We start from the raw sequence: 16,071 nt of genomic DNA, 5'->3' as shown, positions 1-16,071 counted from the left end.
CGTCACAGCAGAGAGGAGTCCGGGGTCTAATGCTGTATCACATGGCAACAGCGAACAGAAGCAGAAGGTGGAGTGTATACCGAGGGTCAAAGACGTTTGCGGCGAATCAATTTCGCTGGGCAAACACAAATGTGCAAATATAACCGGATATGCACAGCGCCTCCAGAAATAATGTCCCTCATGACGACGGTAAGTACCGAAATAAGGCCATGAAGAGTGACCCAGTCATCTCTCCCTCACCCCCATTAACTTAACCCTTCCAGGCGCGAGATCTCTATGTGATTAGAACGCTCTTAACTGAAGACTCTAACGATGATGTCACAATCACTACCGGCTATGGAATGCAGCGGAGGTCTAGAACACTGGCTTTAGACATTGAATTAAAAAATAAAAGAACATTCCAAAAACCTGCCCTTCAAAGGGCGACCGGAACACAGAAGGAACGCGCGTTACACGCGGCGACTCCGCGTTGCCCCCGACGACTCCCGCCGCGGTAATGACGCCAGCCCACAGCTCACCGGAGCGGCGAGCTGGCCGACCTCGGGCCGTCCGGCTCTGCCGCAGGGGGACCCATTAACCCCCCTCCTCCCCCTTAATCGCCATCGCACGCGTCCGTCCATCGCAGCCCGGACAATGGCGGACGGCGAGGCGTGGCAGCCCGAAAGCGCCGCGCGGCGGGGCCGTTACCGCGGTAATTACCTGATGCAGGTCAGGCTCCGCGGCGCACACGCGGGTGACTTTTATGGTTTAATAAGCCCCCTTTATTACACGCGTGTGGCGGCTTAGCGGGCGCAGGTAAGAGCGTGAGGTAGCAGCTCCGCTAAGGCTGCAGGCCTGCGCTCCACGCTGCCTCAGCCAGCGGCCTCATCATCATTCTCTCTTTCAGTACCCGTTTGTTCCCTATTTTTTTTTTGGTTTTTGGAATGACACATGTAAATGGAACCTAAAATCTGCCGCCGCTGGTTGCCACGTAGCCTTAGCGTACATAAGAACGGGACCACAGGGGGCCGTCTCACTGGCAAGGCCATTTAATAAAAATACGCTTCGATTCTGAGGCCCGTCTGATTGCGTGCGGGGAAATTTCTGCGCCGGAGAAGGAAATTTTCCACTCGACTTCAAGTCATTCGGGATAACAGTTCATTTTACAGCGGGCCTCAGCGTGAGTGCAAAAACACCGCATCCAGGCCACACCCCAACTGTGTCCCAACACATGATCTACGACAAAACATACAGGCAGAAAATACAACGATTAAATAAATAAAAAATTAAAAAACCATTCCCCCTTTTCACATGCAAAGTGAATGAAAATTTCTAAATCAAATTAGATTGTCCATTAGCAAGTAAATCAGATGTCAAGCTGCTAATTATCTGCGTACACCAACACCAGTTCACATGCAGATTAGACCGCGGTGTCATTTTTTGTGTTGTGACACGAGAACGGACATCAGCTGCCATTTATGAGCTTATCAGCAACGGCAGCCAAAGCGTCAGATCGTGGAAGCGATTGGGGCTAATTAATTAGTAGACCGTGGCTCTGAATCTGCAATCAGACTCGTTTCTCCAGGAATGAGGGGGTGCATCTTGGTTTTTACATCAAGCATCCTCGCTCCCCAGCCTCAGCTTTGTCACACATGCACTTAATCAAACATATTGCTTTTGCACTGTTTACATCTCTCCCCAGCCCTAAAACTCAACCAGGGTGGCTTGTATAACACACATTTTCCCAAAATCCGCCCCCCCCCCCGCCCCCCCGTTCCGATTCCCCTCACTTCCAGCTGTATCCTGATGAAATTCAGATTAAGAAACGCGAGGGCACAGCAGTGGAACACCACCAGGGATTCGAACCCGCAGCTCTTATAAATGTTTACCGGCTCGATGCCTCTGAAGGAGATCTAGTCGGCGCTGATAAAAAAAGCTTTTTTTTTTTCTAAGGTTGGAACCAGAGCGGTGGGTATGGAAAGCAGAAGGATGGTCTCTAAACACGGAGGTACTCTGGCTGGCAGGACTGCCAGGTGAAAGCACCTTACTGCACTGTGGGGGACAGGTGGGGGTGGGGCATCGCAGGGGAGGGGCACAGGTAGGGGGCAACTCACTCACCAGGGCAAACTCCTTGTTGAGGATTATCTGTTCCAGAAGGAGATCTGAAGGGTGGTGGGCGGGTGGGCAGCGTGTGGCAGTGTCCGCAACCTTGAGATCACTGCTCAAGAGGACTCGGAAGGGTGGTGGGGTGGGGGGGGGCATGGGGCAGGACTGATCACCAGGCAAACTCTTGTGAGGTCATCTGCTAGGACCGAAGATGGGCATGGCTCCACATGTGGGGGAACCACCAGAACTCGTCCACGTACTTCAGCAGCAGGTCGTCCCCGGCATCCTCTTCCTCAGTCCCTAGGGTGGGGGTGAGGGGGAGGACCGACATGCATTAATTACATTATATTGATTTTTATATTTTATGTTTCTGGCGCATTTAATTAGCACCGTGACGGGAGAGTAAGGTCTCAAGAAAAACCGGGTGAACCATAAACCAATCACGTTTTTCTGTGGAGAGAAAGCCTTTTTATTGGTTTAAACAATTCTATGACTGACAGGTCAACGGCAGCTCTCCCCTTTATGACATCTATGAAACCACTCTGCAATTGTAAAATGTATTGCACATAATCGGCCAAAGGTCAACATTTTATCAGTAATACAGGCATGAAAATGGTAAAGACAGAATGATGTAGAAACTAAGTAGAGAAAACAGCACTGATTTAATCAACCTCTCTCCGCAACTTTACAGTAAGAGTACAAGTGAGTGATTATGCAGAGCGCGCACATCACTGGATGAGACCCAAAGTGGAGAGAGCCTAATCATCCTGAGGGGCCTTATTTTAAAACAACCAGCTCGCTGCTTATGCCGCCGCCACTCGCCAAAGACATGAATTATGCCATAAAATCATGTTTACATTCATTTTATTATGCAAATTTGTACATTCGTAGCGTCTGCCACAAAAATAGTTCCAAAAAACGACGGCGGGTTTTAGCATGAGAGAGTGCATTCTGAGCAGGCTACTTGGATATATAAACAGAGGGGAGATAATGGGGTGTGGCAGGGCGGCCATTTTACAGTGACCATTACACAGAAATAATGAGCACTCGGTGACCAATCAGAGTTCAGTATCCAGCAAGGCCGTGATATAATTAAATTGAACTGTTTGGTTATTTTTTTCCCCCCTCACAAACACAGTTTTGCAGAGTTCAATGATCACAAAACACTAAACTTATCTGTGAAGAAAACAGTCGCAAATTTTAAATGAATGCAGGCAAAAGTCTGAAATACAGAACAGAAAACTAGAATGTCCACAGTACATGATTATAGATAACGTTGTAAATGTTTATAACAAGCCAATCGCACAAATTAAATACACCTGTTTAAGGGCAATTATGGAATAAGGGAAAAGGATTCCTCAGTGTCTAAACCAGTAATCTTCATTCCTGGTCCTGATTGGTCTGCTTATTTATGATGTTATTCAAATCTTAATTGATCAAATAAAGCAGTCGATCACACAGCTAACTCACCTCACCCGGTTCCTCGGGTCTGAACTGGTTGCTGACGTTAAGGCAAAAACTAAAATTAAAACCAACAGAACCTGCAGCCAGAAATGGACCAGAAATGAAGATCGCTGGTCTAGACCATGCGGAATTTTACAGGATGTTTCCGTTTGGTGAAACGCCATCCTTAAACCTAGCAAAGGAGGCTGCGGCCAGCAGCACCGCAGAGCGCTGCTCCGCTGCGTGCTGCTGGCTACCTGCGAGTGGACAGCTTGACGCCCGTCACCTGAAGAGAGCCAGCAACCCCAGACTGGGCCGTCTCTCCGCGAAACCAGGTTCACAAAAAAGCTGCCCGTTTCCGGTCAACCGCTTTAAAAAGGGGAGTGGGGAGTGGGGGGGTGGGGGGGGGGGGACAGTTCAGACAGCCAAAGCCTTGTTCACATGCAAAGCCGTATGGCTTTGATCCCAGCCCGGCTCAGAGGCCGTTGTCATGGCGACGAAGCGAACACAACAATGGCAACTGTCGCCGTCGTCGGGAGGCGGCCTCAATGGGCAAATCGATGAATAACTTTTCGCAACAAACCCCGACTGGCGAGCAAAGGCCGCAGCCAATCGCTGCGCAGTATTTCCAAAACCGGCTCGGATTTTTACCCAGCAGCACCTAGCAACTGCCGCAGGAAACTCCTTTTTTTAATGAACTCCAGCCCGGCCTTTTCATCTGAACAGAAGGAGTACATTTTCAGTCACTTAATTTCCAGATTGCGCCTGGTGCTTTGCCGTTTCCTATGACATTTGGTTCATCAATAAGATATGGAATATTTTAAATGACTTTCAGGACATACAGATTACAGGGAAAAAAAGTTGGGTTTAAGAAATAAAAAACACAGGAGGTAACAGCGAGCCCTTGAATGACTCTGTAAAGGCACTGACTGGTCCTAATAGGGCTACATCATGAGGCATGAGGGCCTGGACTGGCTGTAATGTGTGGGAAGTGCTCAACCATCGTTATCCATACAGCATTTACATAGACATCCGGAAAGTTCTTCTTTTCACCGAACACCGGCCTGTCCTTGATCACATTTTTCCCCTTTAAAAGTGAATTACCCGTAATTGTCTGCAGTCCAGGATGAGTAAAAGGGTTACAGGCATTATGGGAGATAACTCGATCAGTGTGCAGAGAGTCTATGAGTAATTGATACCTGTTTCATATCCCTCATCACAAGCCTCCAATGACCTTGCGTCTCCCGGTTACCCAAAAAAAAAAAAAAAAAAACTTGAATAATTCAATGACTTCCTGTCTTTTTCCCGCTTTCACACGTTGCCAGTAACAGAGCAGTCCGGACTAATGACTCGAGCGGCTTTATCGGGACTTACAGTAATCCTGCCGGGAACCGCATGATCTACTGTCTTTACCTGATTAATGAGGATCTGAAATAACGGCCTTCTCAACGGGGCAAAAAATTAAAAAAAACAAAATAAATGAGTTATTACAGTGTGGTTGAGGCCGACAGCTAAGCCAAGCCAAGCCCAGCCCAGCCCGCCCTCCCCCCCATCCCATGGTAGCTCACCAGTGTGGTAGAATTTTCCGGAAAATCCGAGGTTGAAGGTGAAGTTTGTAATTTGAGATCGGAGCAGATTCTGTGTGTCCAACAGGGCCTAGATGATGACAAACAAAAAAAAAAAAAAAACAAACACAGGAAGAAGAAGAAGAAAAAAAAGAAGTAAATACACAGTCATGGGCTTTGAATGACAGAGCAGCTAATGCGTCCAGAACTCTTGACTGAAAGGCGTTACTCGGTGTTTATGCCAAGGCTTACACGAGCTATCTCTAAAGAGGGAGTACACGCGCTCGTCATTAGCCGGCTGTAATTACAGTCGTGCGCGCTAATTTGTCTGAATCTCTTGTTCACCGGCATGCTTGCTTCCTGGCAGAAACCTTATTTCCCCCCTTTGGGGATTAATAATTATACTTGGAAGGATATTTTTTTCTCTCTCCCTTTCTAATTCAATACTTACTACGGATGATTATTATTTTTTATTTTTTTCCCCCTCCTAAGTCAGCATTTATCGACGCTCATTAGCATTGCATCACGCGTAGCTCAGCCGGGGGAGGGCAGGCCGTGTTTAGGAGAGACAGAGGGTGTTTCGGAATTCGGAGAGGGCAGCTTTTTCTCTGGAGAATGCATAAATAGCTCGTCTCTCAACTGCCTTTGCTCGCAGAAAAATATAAATGTCACGTAAAACACAAATGTTAGCTTTTTTTTAATAGATTGCTTTCACCTCAAAAAAGAAAAAAGATTACTGCAAAACCAAACAGACACACTAGACTACTTCTTTCGTGCTCATTTCAGAACGGTCGAAACCATGCCTAAAATACGCACAAATTGGTTGGTGATTTATGAATCTAGACCCTTTCTTCGTGAACTAATTGTAAGTCACTCTTGATAAGAGCTTTAGCAAAATGCTTAAAATGTAAATGTAATAATATATTGCATTGACTGACCCAGTGTCAAAGTACAAAAAAAAAAACTGAAAAAACACAAGAGAAAGAATTGGCATGGTCAGACTGAAGTTTTTCAGGAAAAATATTTCTAACATTCCTCTTCTGACCACAGTTAAACTGACCGAGAACCTGAAATCCCACAAACAAAATGTTGAGTTTCTTGGTTGTCTTGGCGTTAAAGGAAAAAACTGTACACAGCATAACGGCGCATAATGGATGCTGTTTTGTCTTCATGCACAAACATTACTGACGGCTATTACTTTTCTGTTAGGTAGTTGGAGGAAATGGCATTTTGTTAAAGTTTATCAAAATAAATCAAACGCTGTCAGGCCCATTAATAATGCAGTTCGCTTCCTCTAAAAACAAAACTTTGAGGGACCGGCCGTAGTTTTGCCTCGGGATTTCAGCCTCGATTACGACACGATGCGAGGGGAAACGGGGTCCAGTAAATTATTTACAACACCGGCGAGGATAAAATAACTCATTCGCATCTGCGCTGCTTAGTGAAGCACTAACAGCGCCCAGCGTTAACGCACAGAAAGCACACAGGTGGCAGGAATCACATTCAGAACAGCTATTAGCCCGCGCCAAGCGCAACAAAAAGTAATGCATCACATTTGCATAATACACCAAAAGTGTACTTTAGGAGTCTAACACACCCCTGTGAAAGTCAGCACCACTGGCTGAACGTGGGAAAAATGCACCGGAGCCCAAACTAGGACTCATTTACACGGCTGATGCAACGTCCTTCATTTGGTCCAAACTAGGACTCATTTAGACTAACAGAAGCGGTGGAAGTGCTTTCAATGTGTGATCCAATCACAGCATCTGTTTTCAGACACTACCATTAGGGAGGGAGTGATGGGAAAAGGCAAAAACGTTGGCAAATTAAAAAAAGCCCAATTTGCAATTGAGATACAGGTGCTTTTCCTGGCCTGCGACGTGCGTAATTACCATGTCACCGGCGAAAAACGCCTTCAGAAGTTCATACTTGGATCACGCGCACACGCTTGCAGCCCAAGCCACGGATTTGTGAAATATGTAATTAAATGCGCTGCAAAAAGCCATTTGAGCGACAGCTCTCGAGAGGGGGAAAGGGGGCTGGAGTACGGGGAACTGTACCGATCTTCCACGCTGCGCAAAGCCAAATATCAGCAATGGATACAGTAATTCCACATTCGAATCCTCCGCCCCCGGGTCAGCTACTGCTGCAGCCCGAAGGCTCGTCTACCTCAGGCCGCGAGGGGGTCTCCTGGGGCCGCGCGGCACACCACCGCAGTAAAGACACGCTTCGGTAAATGGCCCGAAAACTTCCCGGACACGGACGCTGAATCATAAACATTTCTACATTTTACTATTACGTTAGCGAAATGTTTATCGACAGTTTCCGCGGTGCAAACGATACCTTACGCTTCCCAATAAGTTATATGACTCCCTGATTTAGCATCCTGCGTTTCACCCCGCTCAAACTTTCTACAGCAATCAATTCGATCATACGCACCTGTGTAAGCTACCTGCTCTCTCCGCGTTTGAGCAAAGGAGCGTGCTCTGGCTGCCTTGAACGTGGTGTCGTGTGAATTATGGGAAGTGTAGTTCACGTGCAATGGTCTCAAAATTATATGTAATCGTGATGCATTCGGAATGGGACGAAAATATCTGTTGAACGTGTTTACGAGTTTTCGTGTTTTATTGTGTTAGTGAGAAAATTCGTTTTTTTATTGTTTCTGTTTAGATAATAGATTTTGGTATTAGTAATGGTATGTCCAGGGGAAAAACTTAATCCAAGTTCTCCAGCCAGCTCAGAAGAAAGATGTGCACATTAGTAGAACAATATTATTATTATTTTTCACTTCAATAAAAAAAAAATGTATCATCGTTAACCATATTTATGTTGACGGTCCCCTGGTAACTGCTTGCTATCCTCCCAACCAGTATAACCGCGCAAACTGAAAATCAATACAATCCGCGTTGTCAAGTGTTAGGACCCAACAGGTGGACAGACATTAATTGTATTTCACCGGGCACTCCTGGCAGACACGCGGTATTTATAAAGTACTCAGTACATTAATTGCTTACCCTCTATGAATGATTATGTGGCACAGTGTCCTTTCCAATTAAATCTGGGGGTATATATATATATGGATATTTTGCATAACCGGAATGAAAAGTCCCATAGCGCGCCGCCGCCGGCATGCAAATAAGTTAGACTGCATTTCCATCCGATTCATAAATCCCCCGTTGAAGGCTCCGCTGCGCATGTGTGACTAGCGTTTGTGTTCTCCAGCAATCGTATATTAGCGGAGCTCCCGAGCCACCGCGGGCCGCGCCGTGTAAATGTGTTTACACTTAATGCATGGGCAGTCTGCGCCCCGCGGTAGTTTAACGGTATTTATGCGCGCCGTTCGCCGTTATTGGCTGCCGGTGAAAACTACAGACTGGGCTCCCTCGACTGCCGGAGTAAAACACCCCCTTTCCTCATCTTAATTAGTTCATTATTTCCTGGCTCTAGGACAAAAGACAACACAAATTTCTTTTAATTGAAGGTCAGAACTCCTCAGGCTAGGCTGTGAGGGTCGGGTGGGGGGGGGGGGGGGGCGCAGCTTTGCCTTCAGTTTTAACAACCTGCGCTTCTGCCCCGTGCCATGAGACAACAGCGTTTCCCAGGAGACAGCAACTCTAATTCTAAATGAAGGCTGAGCGGTTGCAAGGCATGGACGTCTCTCTCTCTCTCTCTCTCTGTCTCTCTCTCTCTCTCTCTTACTGTCCGTCTGTCTCTCTCTCTGTATGTCTCTCTCTCTCACTCTCTCTGTATGTCTCTCTCTCTGTCTCAGTCTGTCTGTCTCAGTCACACACACTATTGGATTTCTCTCTCTCTCACTCACACACACACACATTCTTACTCTCTCTCTTTCACTCTGTTAAATTCTAATTTTTCAAATTCAAATGCCTTATTGGCATGACATTTAAAAAATTAATACTGCCAAGACATTGTGATAACAGCAATCAATCGTAGTAATAATGATATATATATATATATATATATATATATAACAAGCACATACACTCACACACTAACTCTCTTTGCTTTCTCACTCACACATTTTTACTCTCTCTCACTCTGTCCCTCCATCTCAAAGACACTTCTCTCTCTCACTCTGCTGATTCTAATTCTAATTCTAATCCGTTCATTCATTCATTCCCTTCCTCTTACACACACTCAGCCACTCACTCTGTTACCTCTCTCTCTCTCTTTCTCTCACTCTCTCTTCTCTGCTGTCCTTCTCTCTTTTACTCACTCGGTCACAGTCTCTCACTCTCGGCCTCTCCACTCCCTCTCTCTTCTTCTCTCTGTTGCTCACTCTGTCACAGTCTCTTGCTCTCTGCCTCTCCTCTCTCTCTCTCTCTGTCTCCATCTCTCCTGCCCCCCGCCCCCCCCCCTCCAGACAGTGTGAAAATCCGAAGACAGCCAGAGTAATTAGAGTGTCTCCTCCGCAGCCAAAGTGTCGCTCTGATCGATACCGCCTGTCCCGGGGAGCCGGGCACATTTATGGAACGTGCGCGGCAGACGCCCGATTAATGGAGCCAACAAAAAAATATTTTCATATTTCTCGTTGGACAGGGGAGGGGAGGAGGAGGAGGGGGGAGGGGGAGGGGGATGGGGGGGGGGGGGAGGTGCTGATGCAAATGAAATCAATATGAATTACTGGCCGCAGTCTGTCCACTGAACCTGTAGGTGTGGGTGTGATGTGTTTGTGTGTGTGCGTGTCTGTGTGCGTAAGTGTTTGTATGTGTGCGTGTGTGTGAGTGTCCGTGTGTGTGTGTATGGTACGTGAGTGTGTGTGTGTGTGTTTATGTGTGTGTGCATGGTGTGTGTTTATGTGTGTGTGCATGGTGTGTGTTTATGTGTGTGAGCATGTGTGTGTGTGTTTGTGTGTGTGCATGATGTGTGTTTATGTGTGTGTGCATGGTGTGTGTTTATGCGTGTGTGCATGGTGTGTGTTTATGTGTGTGAGCATGTGTGTGTGTGTTTATGCGTGTGTGCATGGTGTGTGTTTATGTGTGTGAGCATGTGTGTGTGTGTGTGCAGGGTGTGTGTTTGTGGAGGGGGTGGGGGGGCGGTGTCAGTGATGTCAGTTCTATTTGCAGAATGTATGGTTTGCTCACAGCGCAGGGAGGGGCGGGCTGAACTTGTTAGTCTGGCCCGCCGGGGCGTGTCACTCAACCTGTAACCGAGGTTACGGCGGGTGAGGGGCCGCGAGCCCGGCCGCGATGCATGCGGGTCCCGCATGGCGCTCAGGCCTGCCCGGGGCCTGCTTTACCAGCTCCACAAAGCGCCAATCACAGCCGCGATCACGCCAGCGCAGTGTGATTAAAAACCACACACTGCTGCAGGCCTCATGAACACAGGGCTCTGAACGCAGGGCTCTGAACGCAGGACTGCTACAGCAAGAGCTAACCACACACACACACACACACACACACACACACACACACACACACACCACACACACACACACCACACACACCACCACACACACACACACACACACCACACACACACACACACACACACACACACACACTCACACACACACACACACACACACACACACACACACACACACATACACTCTCTCCTCAGCAGCTCCTCACACACACACACACACACACACACACACTCTCTCTCTCTCACACACACACACTCACACACACACATCGATGTACAGCTGACCACACACATACAGACAAGCATACACACACACACACACATCGACATACATCTGACCACACACATATAAACAAGCACGCACACGCACACACTGTACACACATATGCACACATAAACATACATCTATCCGCACACACACACATCATCTAACCACACACACATACAAACACACACACAAACATCCAACCACACAGACATACACACACACCCACAAACATACAAATAACTGCACACACGTACCATACACACACACATAAACACACAACACACACACATCATCTAACCACACACACATACACACACGCGCACACACACACACACAAACATACATATAACTGCACACACATTTGGGGACACACACACATACACACACACACACGCACACAGGGGACAGCACATGTGCCTGAGTGTTAAATGGTTAACCACCACAAAGCTTTAACTCTGTTAGTGCCTGTCATTTTGCATTCTAACGCAATTTATGAATTACTGTAGAGCAGAGTCCTGTTTGACCTTTCTAGACCGCAATTTATATCTCAGATTTCCTCTCATTTCTCAGCGTTTCTGACACAGTTCACATTCGCAGATACTAAGACACCTAACATCATTAATTATTGAAAGTATCACTGTTTTAGGGGTCAGCATTTGAATTAAATGGAGGGTTACACTGTAGCAGATGTAAACTGCTTACAGATGTAATTGCAGCTCTGGAGAGTGTTGGAGTGTTTTACATTTTTACTCGATAAAGCAATCTAAATTGATGGATGCTTAATCTAGAATAATGTCTGCCTCTGAAACGTATGGCCCCCGTGCTCACAGCCGATGTTTATCATAAAATCCAATATTCCCACATCGGGATATGATTGGGTTAGAGATATTTTTTCCCGAGCAGAAGCTCATGAATATTTATCAGGGCGTTCTCCAGAGTAGGCGACCGCGTGGTCACGTTTGCGCGGGGGGGGGACGATAGAAGCCCTTTATCAACGAGTCAATATCGCACTAAACCATCGCAACAGGAAACAAAGTGAGCGGGATGTGGGGGGGGGTTCGGGGGAAGGAGTGAGCAGATAGCCAGCCGTACAACGTTTTTTAGGGGAGTTTTATCTCCACCACCTTCCCTCCCCCACACACACCACCCCAAAAAAAAGAGAAAAAAAAACATTTACTTTTCGGATAAAGAACGTACCTTCCGGGCGAAGGGAATGGAGAGGAGGGGGAAAAAAACAAATCTGTTTACAATTAGCCTGTTGTCTCCTCTCCTGGCGCCAGGGACGCTCAGTCAGACCCCCAGGGGGCCCCGTGCATCCCGCTGCACCTGCAGAATTAGGCCCCTATTCAATCAAAACACGTCCTTAACTGTGATTCGCAGAGTAAACACAGCAGCGTCACTTAGCCGTTCCTTCACAAACCCTCGCTTCGCCAATTAGCGATCAGCTGAACTCCTCAATTTCTGTTTTTTTATTTCGTTGCAAAAAAAAAAAAAAAAACTTGCTTTAAAATTTTTTTTTTTTTTTTTTTTTTTACAGGAAGTTGAGGACAAGTGTTGATTGATTTCCAGGGCTTTCCGCCCCTTTGATAACCGAGAAGAAAACATCAAGAGCAACGAAGCTTCTGATCTTTATCTTAACAGAGTCAGTACGCCTCCTACTCAAAACAGGGAAACAGGTAACCGCTGTGCGTTTACAAAGACACAAGCACAATGTGTCTTAGTCATACACCGATTTACACACAATACCATGAAAAAGCATTTGCCCACTTCCTGATTTACTCTATTGTTGCCACAGTGCAGTATCACCAAGAAGCCAGAGAATGCCAATTTATAACCATTTATGATCTTGCACAGAACAATTAGTATTGTAAACAAAAGTAAACACCACCACACAGCTAACATACGGTCGACACAGCTATGCTTATAACATTATTATTCCAGAAGAAAAAGTACAGGTAGGTTTTTCTCCACAGTCACACGCGTGTATGTGGACATGTTTGGCCTCTGTCTGTGACCCATTTTAAACAGAGTCCGGACTCCCGGACGGAGGGCTCGGGGAGCACGCTGTCACGGGCTGTCAGAGGAAGAGATACGGCGAGTCGAGAGGCCACCGCCGCCGCCGCCGGCGCGAGATCTTTCATTTCGCCGTCGCGCCGCGGCGCAAGCCACAGGAGCCCGTGTCGGTTTTCTGAGAGGGGGCGCGATAAAAGTTAGGACTTTTAAAAAAAATAATAAAAAATTCAAAAAAACTTATTCGGACAGATTTATCTCCTTCAAGGCTTCTTAGCGAGCCTCCGATGACAGCGTCTGCTGTCCTGTTCCTGTCATGTCCCATTCTCTTTGTTGCATTTTTGTCCCACAACACCAAGGGTGGTGATTAAGAAACGCATTCTTACTGGTGGACAGAGTGTGGCTTCGCTTTGATTCACTTGGACCGGCCTTTGATTAAGGCTACGTCTTTGTTCTTTCACACCCATTCAGTTGGCTTTTGGGCAAAAAATCCCCAACCCTCCCCCCCCCCCCAAACACCCCCGGCCATTTCAATTTACTCAGAAATTTCGGATGGGCAGTCGTGCCTCTTGAGGGTCCCGAATAAGGAGCACAGCAGGTGACGCGTGAGCGCCCCTCCCTCTCACGCACCCTCCGGGGGGGGGGGGTCTGTGGCTGTTTTTCGATGCTACGTGTCACGCAGCCCAGCAGCAGAGAAAGCGATGATTAGAGGAGACTCGCCTCTCTGACTGACAGCTGCTGCTAACCCAGACGCCCCGGGTAAGCTGTTTTTTTTTGTCTTTTATTTTGGCGTGGCGGGGGTGGGGGGTGGGGGGGGGGGTGCGCTCATACAAGGGCAAAGCAAGGATCCTTAAACCTGCTGTACCCCTGATGAGACAAAGCCAACCGCCGTGAATTCTGGGTGACTGTGAGCTTGTGACACAGCCGGGGTTCAAACCTGCAACCCCCTGCCTTGCTCATGCTGACTGTGGCTCTCAAGAACGAGCAGGAACTACACGCATCAGGCTGCTCAGGTAACAGGTGCTCATACTAAAGGTGGACTAACAGGCTATAACTGTAATGTTATAATTAATACTGGTTCACGTTTCATGTTCAATAGGGCAGCTGACAAGCTGCAAATCGAGTAAGCACTTCTCCCACTCACTGTCTCCCTGGGGACTACAACCCCCACCCCCCCTCGAGAATTACCGCACTTGTCTGATCCCCGATCTTTGCCCTTGTCTTTCCACTGTAAGTCACTGCGTTAGAGCATTTGCTCAATTCCAGTAATGTAAAGTCCAATCTGTCCACGTGTTGTGAGGGAAGGTGAGTCTGAACATACAGTCACTCTGAAATGACTGTGCACCAACACCAGTAGCCAGCATCTCTGCTAACAAAGAGAGCAGGAGCTGTGATTGAGAGGATATAGTCATTCAAAATGACCTCCATGGTGTCGGCACAGGGAAGATCCTCATACCCATATTCAGTTTTTTAGGCGGTTCTTCGTACTTACAGCACAAAAGCAGTATGTATGCATGTCTAGGAAAACGAAGCATTGCATTCTGGGAAAAGAAAACATTGCATTCTGGGAAAATGAAGCGATGCAGTCTGGGAAAATGAGAAGAGGAGGAAAAGAAATCATGCAATGCCATGTTAATGCAAACATGGCTAACGAAACACGGCCGTCGCCATAGCGATGCACACGGCTTAATGTATCCAGGACAACTACCTGCACATGCCACAGCAACCGGAGAACACCTTCAACGAGACTTCCCTGACACGCAATCTGCGGAGAATACGTCATTTCCAAATGACACACATTTCTGCGCTTCTCAAATCCACGGATTGAAACAATTAGAATTTTTTTTTTTTACACAGAAATACTCCTGACAGGTCAAATGTATTCAAGATCACCCCGCTCTCTCTGTGCAAGACTCGTTAGACGGAAGCTGATGTGCGGTGCTGCCCCTGACTTTGAGAAGCCCGGGGAGATGAGCGACGCGCAGTGTGGATGTGAAACGGGGGGATTCTGCGTTCACACGCGTGGGACTGACGGGATGACTGAGCGACGGCGACCGACCCGCCATTCGTTATCTCCTCGGCCAAGGAGCCGGCGGGTGTCTGCGGAGGAGGAGGGCGGGGGGGGGGGGGGGGGGGGGGGGGGTGGGACGCCCAGGATATCCGCTCACTTTGGCAGCCAGGTTCAGGAATGTGAAATCTCTCTCTCTCTCTCTCTCTCTCTCTCTCTCCCGGTCTTGGCAGGGAGCAAAACAACAGAAAAAAAAGAAAGGAAAAACAGAAAAAAAAACATGACAGGGCTCTCAGGGCTGTCAGTCAGACTGGAGTCAGGACGGGACCCCCGCCCCGGCGGTCTGAGCGCGTATCCATCAGCGTCTCCGCCGCACGCTACGCTGGGGGGGGGGGGGGCTGGCAGCGTGCCATCAGTGCCGTGCCGAGCCGAACCGAGCCAAGCCAAGCCCAGGGCCGTTTCAGAGTCCAGCTCCTGGCATAACCACTCTATGTGATCATATAGGCCCACAGCCATTACATCACAGGCATTTAGCAGACGCTTTTATCCAGAGCGACTTACATTGCATCCATTTATACAGCTGGATATATATACTGGAGCAATGCAGGTTAAGCACCTTGCTCAAGGGTACAATGGCAGTGTCCTACCTGGGGAATCGAACCTGCGACCTTCAGGTTACAAGACCAGCTCCTAAATCCTTAGCCATTATACTACGCTGCCGCCCGTACAATCCATGGGCTGCACAATTCAGGTTTTAAAAAGTGTTTCTTTGCTATTTGCGAATAGTGTTTTCGATGCTATTGTTCCCGCCATGGTTCCCTATTCTACGGACCCAGAACTGGACCTTGGGGTTCACCAGAAGCCAGTGGGCAATGATCAGGGAGAAGCTCTTTCAAAAAAAAGCCCTGATAAAAACAATCAAAGTAAGCAACACCCCTCCCGAGACTGTCTGACGCACGAGGGGAAGTGATTAAAGGAGAAAGTACACCATCAAAGGAGCAGAAATCAGGAAAGACGAAGATAGAGACAACAGGAACTAGAGGAAGAAGAAAGAAGGTTCGTTTACGGAAAGAGGGGGATACCTACTGAGAAGGAAGAGCCAAAAACGAGATAACGAGGGATCAATAGACCCTGCTGACATACAGACATGGACCTGCTCCTCAAGAGAACCACACAAGAACAAAAGCGACTGCAGAAAAACATTCATTCATCTACACAGCGCATCATCGCAACTATAGGGAAAAAAAGCATCATTAATCGTGTTTCTGATTTCAGCTACAGTCGCCTGGAAATTAAATAATCATTTC

At 47.5% G+C, this 16,071-nt stretch overlaps 1 protein-coding gene across 1 annotated transcript in view; it reads right to left on the bottom strand.

Moving 5' to 3' along the window:
• ndst3 (N-deacetylase/N-sulfotransferase (heparan glucosaminyl) 3) overlaps positions 1-16,071 on the bottom strand; it is a 98,651-nt gene that overhangs the window by 56,842 nt on the left and 25,738 nt on the right. Inside the window, exons 3-5 of the mRNA XM_064337511.1 lie at positions 5,097-5,184; positions 2,299-2,385; positions 2,098-2,165 (exon numbers count right to left, since the gene is read on the bottom strand). Of these exons, the coding sequence (XP_064193581.1) occupies positions 2,098-2,165; positions 2,299-2,385; positions 5,097-5,184 (243 nt within the window). The remainder of the gene's footprint in view (positions 1-2,097; positions 2,166-2,298; positions 2,386-5,096; positions 5,185-16,071) is intronic.

Source organism: Anguilla rostrata, chromosome 5 (genome assembly GCF_018555375.3).
Source record: "Anguilla rostrata isolate EN2019 chromosome 5, ASM1855537v3, whole genome shotgun sequence".
NCBI lineage: Eukaryota > Metazoa > Chordata > Actinopteri > Anguilliformes > Anguillidae > Anguilla > Anguilla rostrata.
This window is presented reverse-complemented; position numbering and strand designations above follow the sequence as displayed.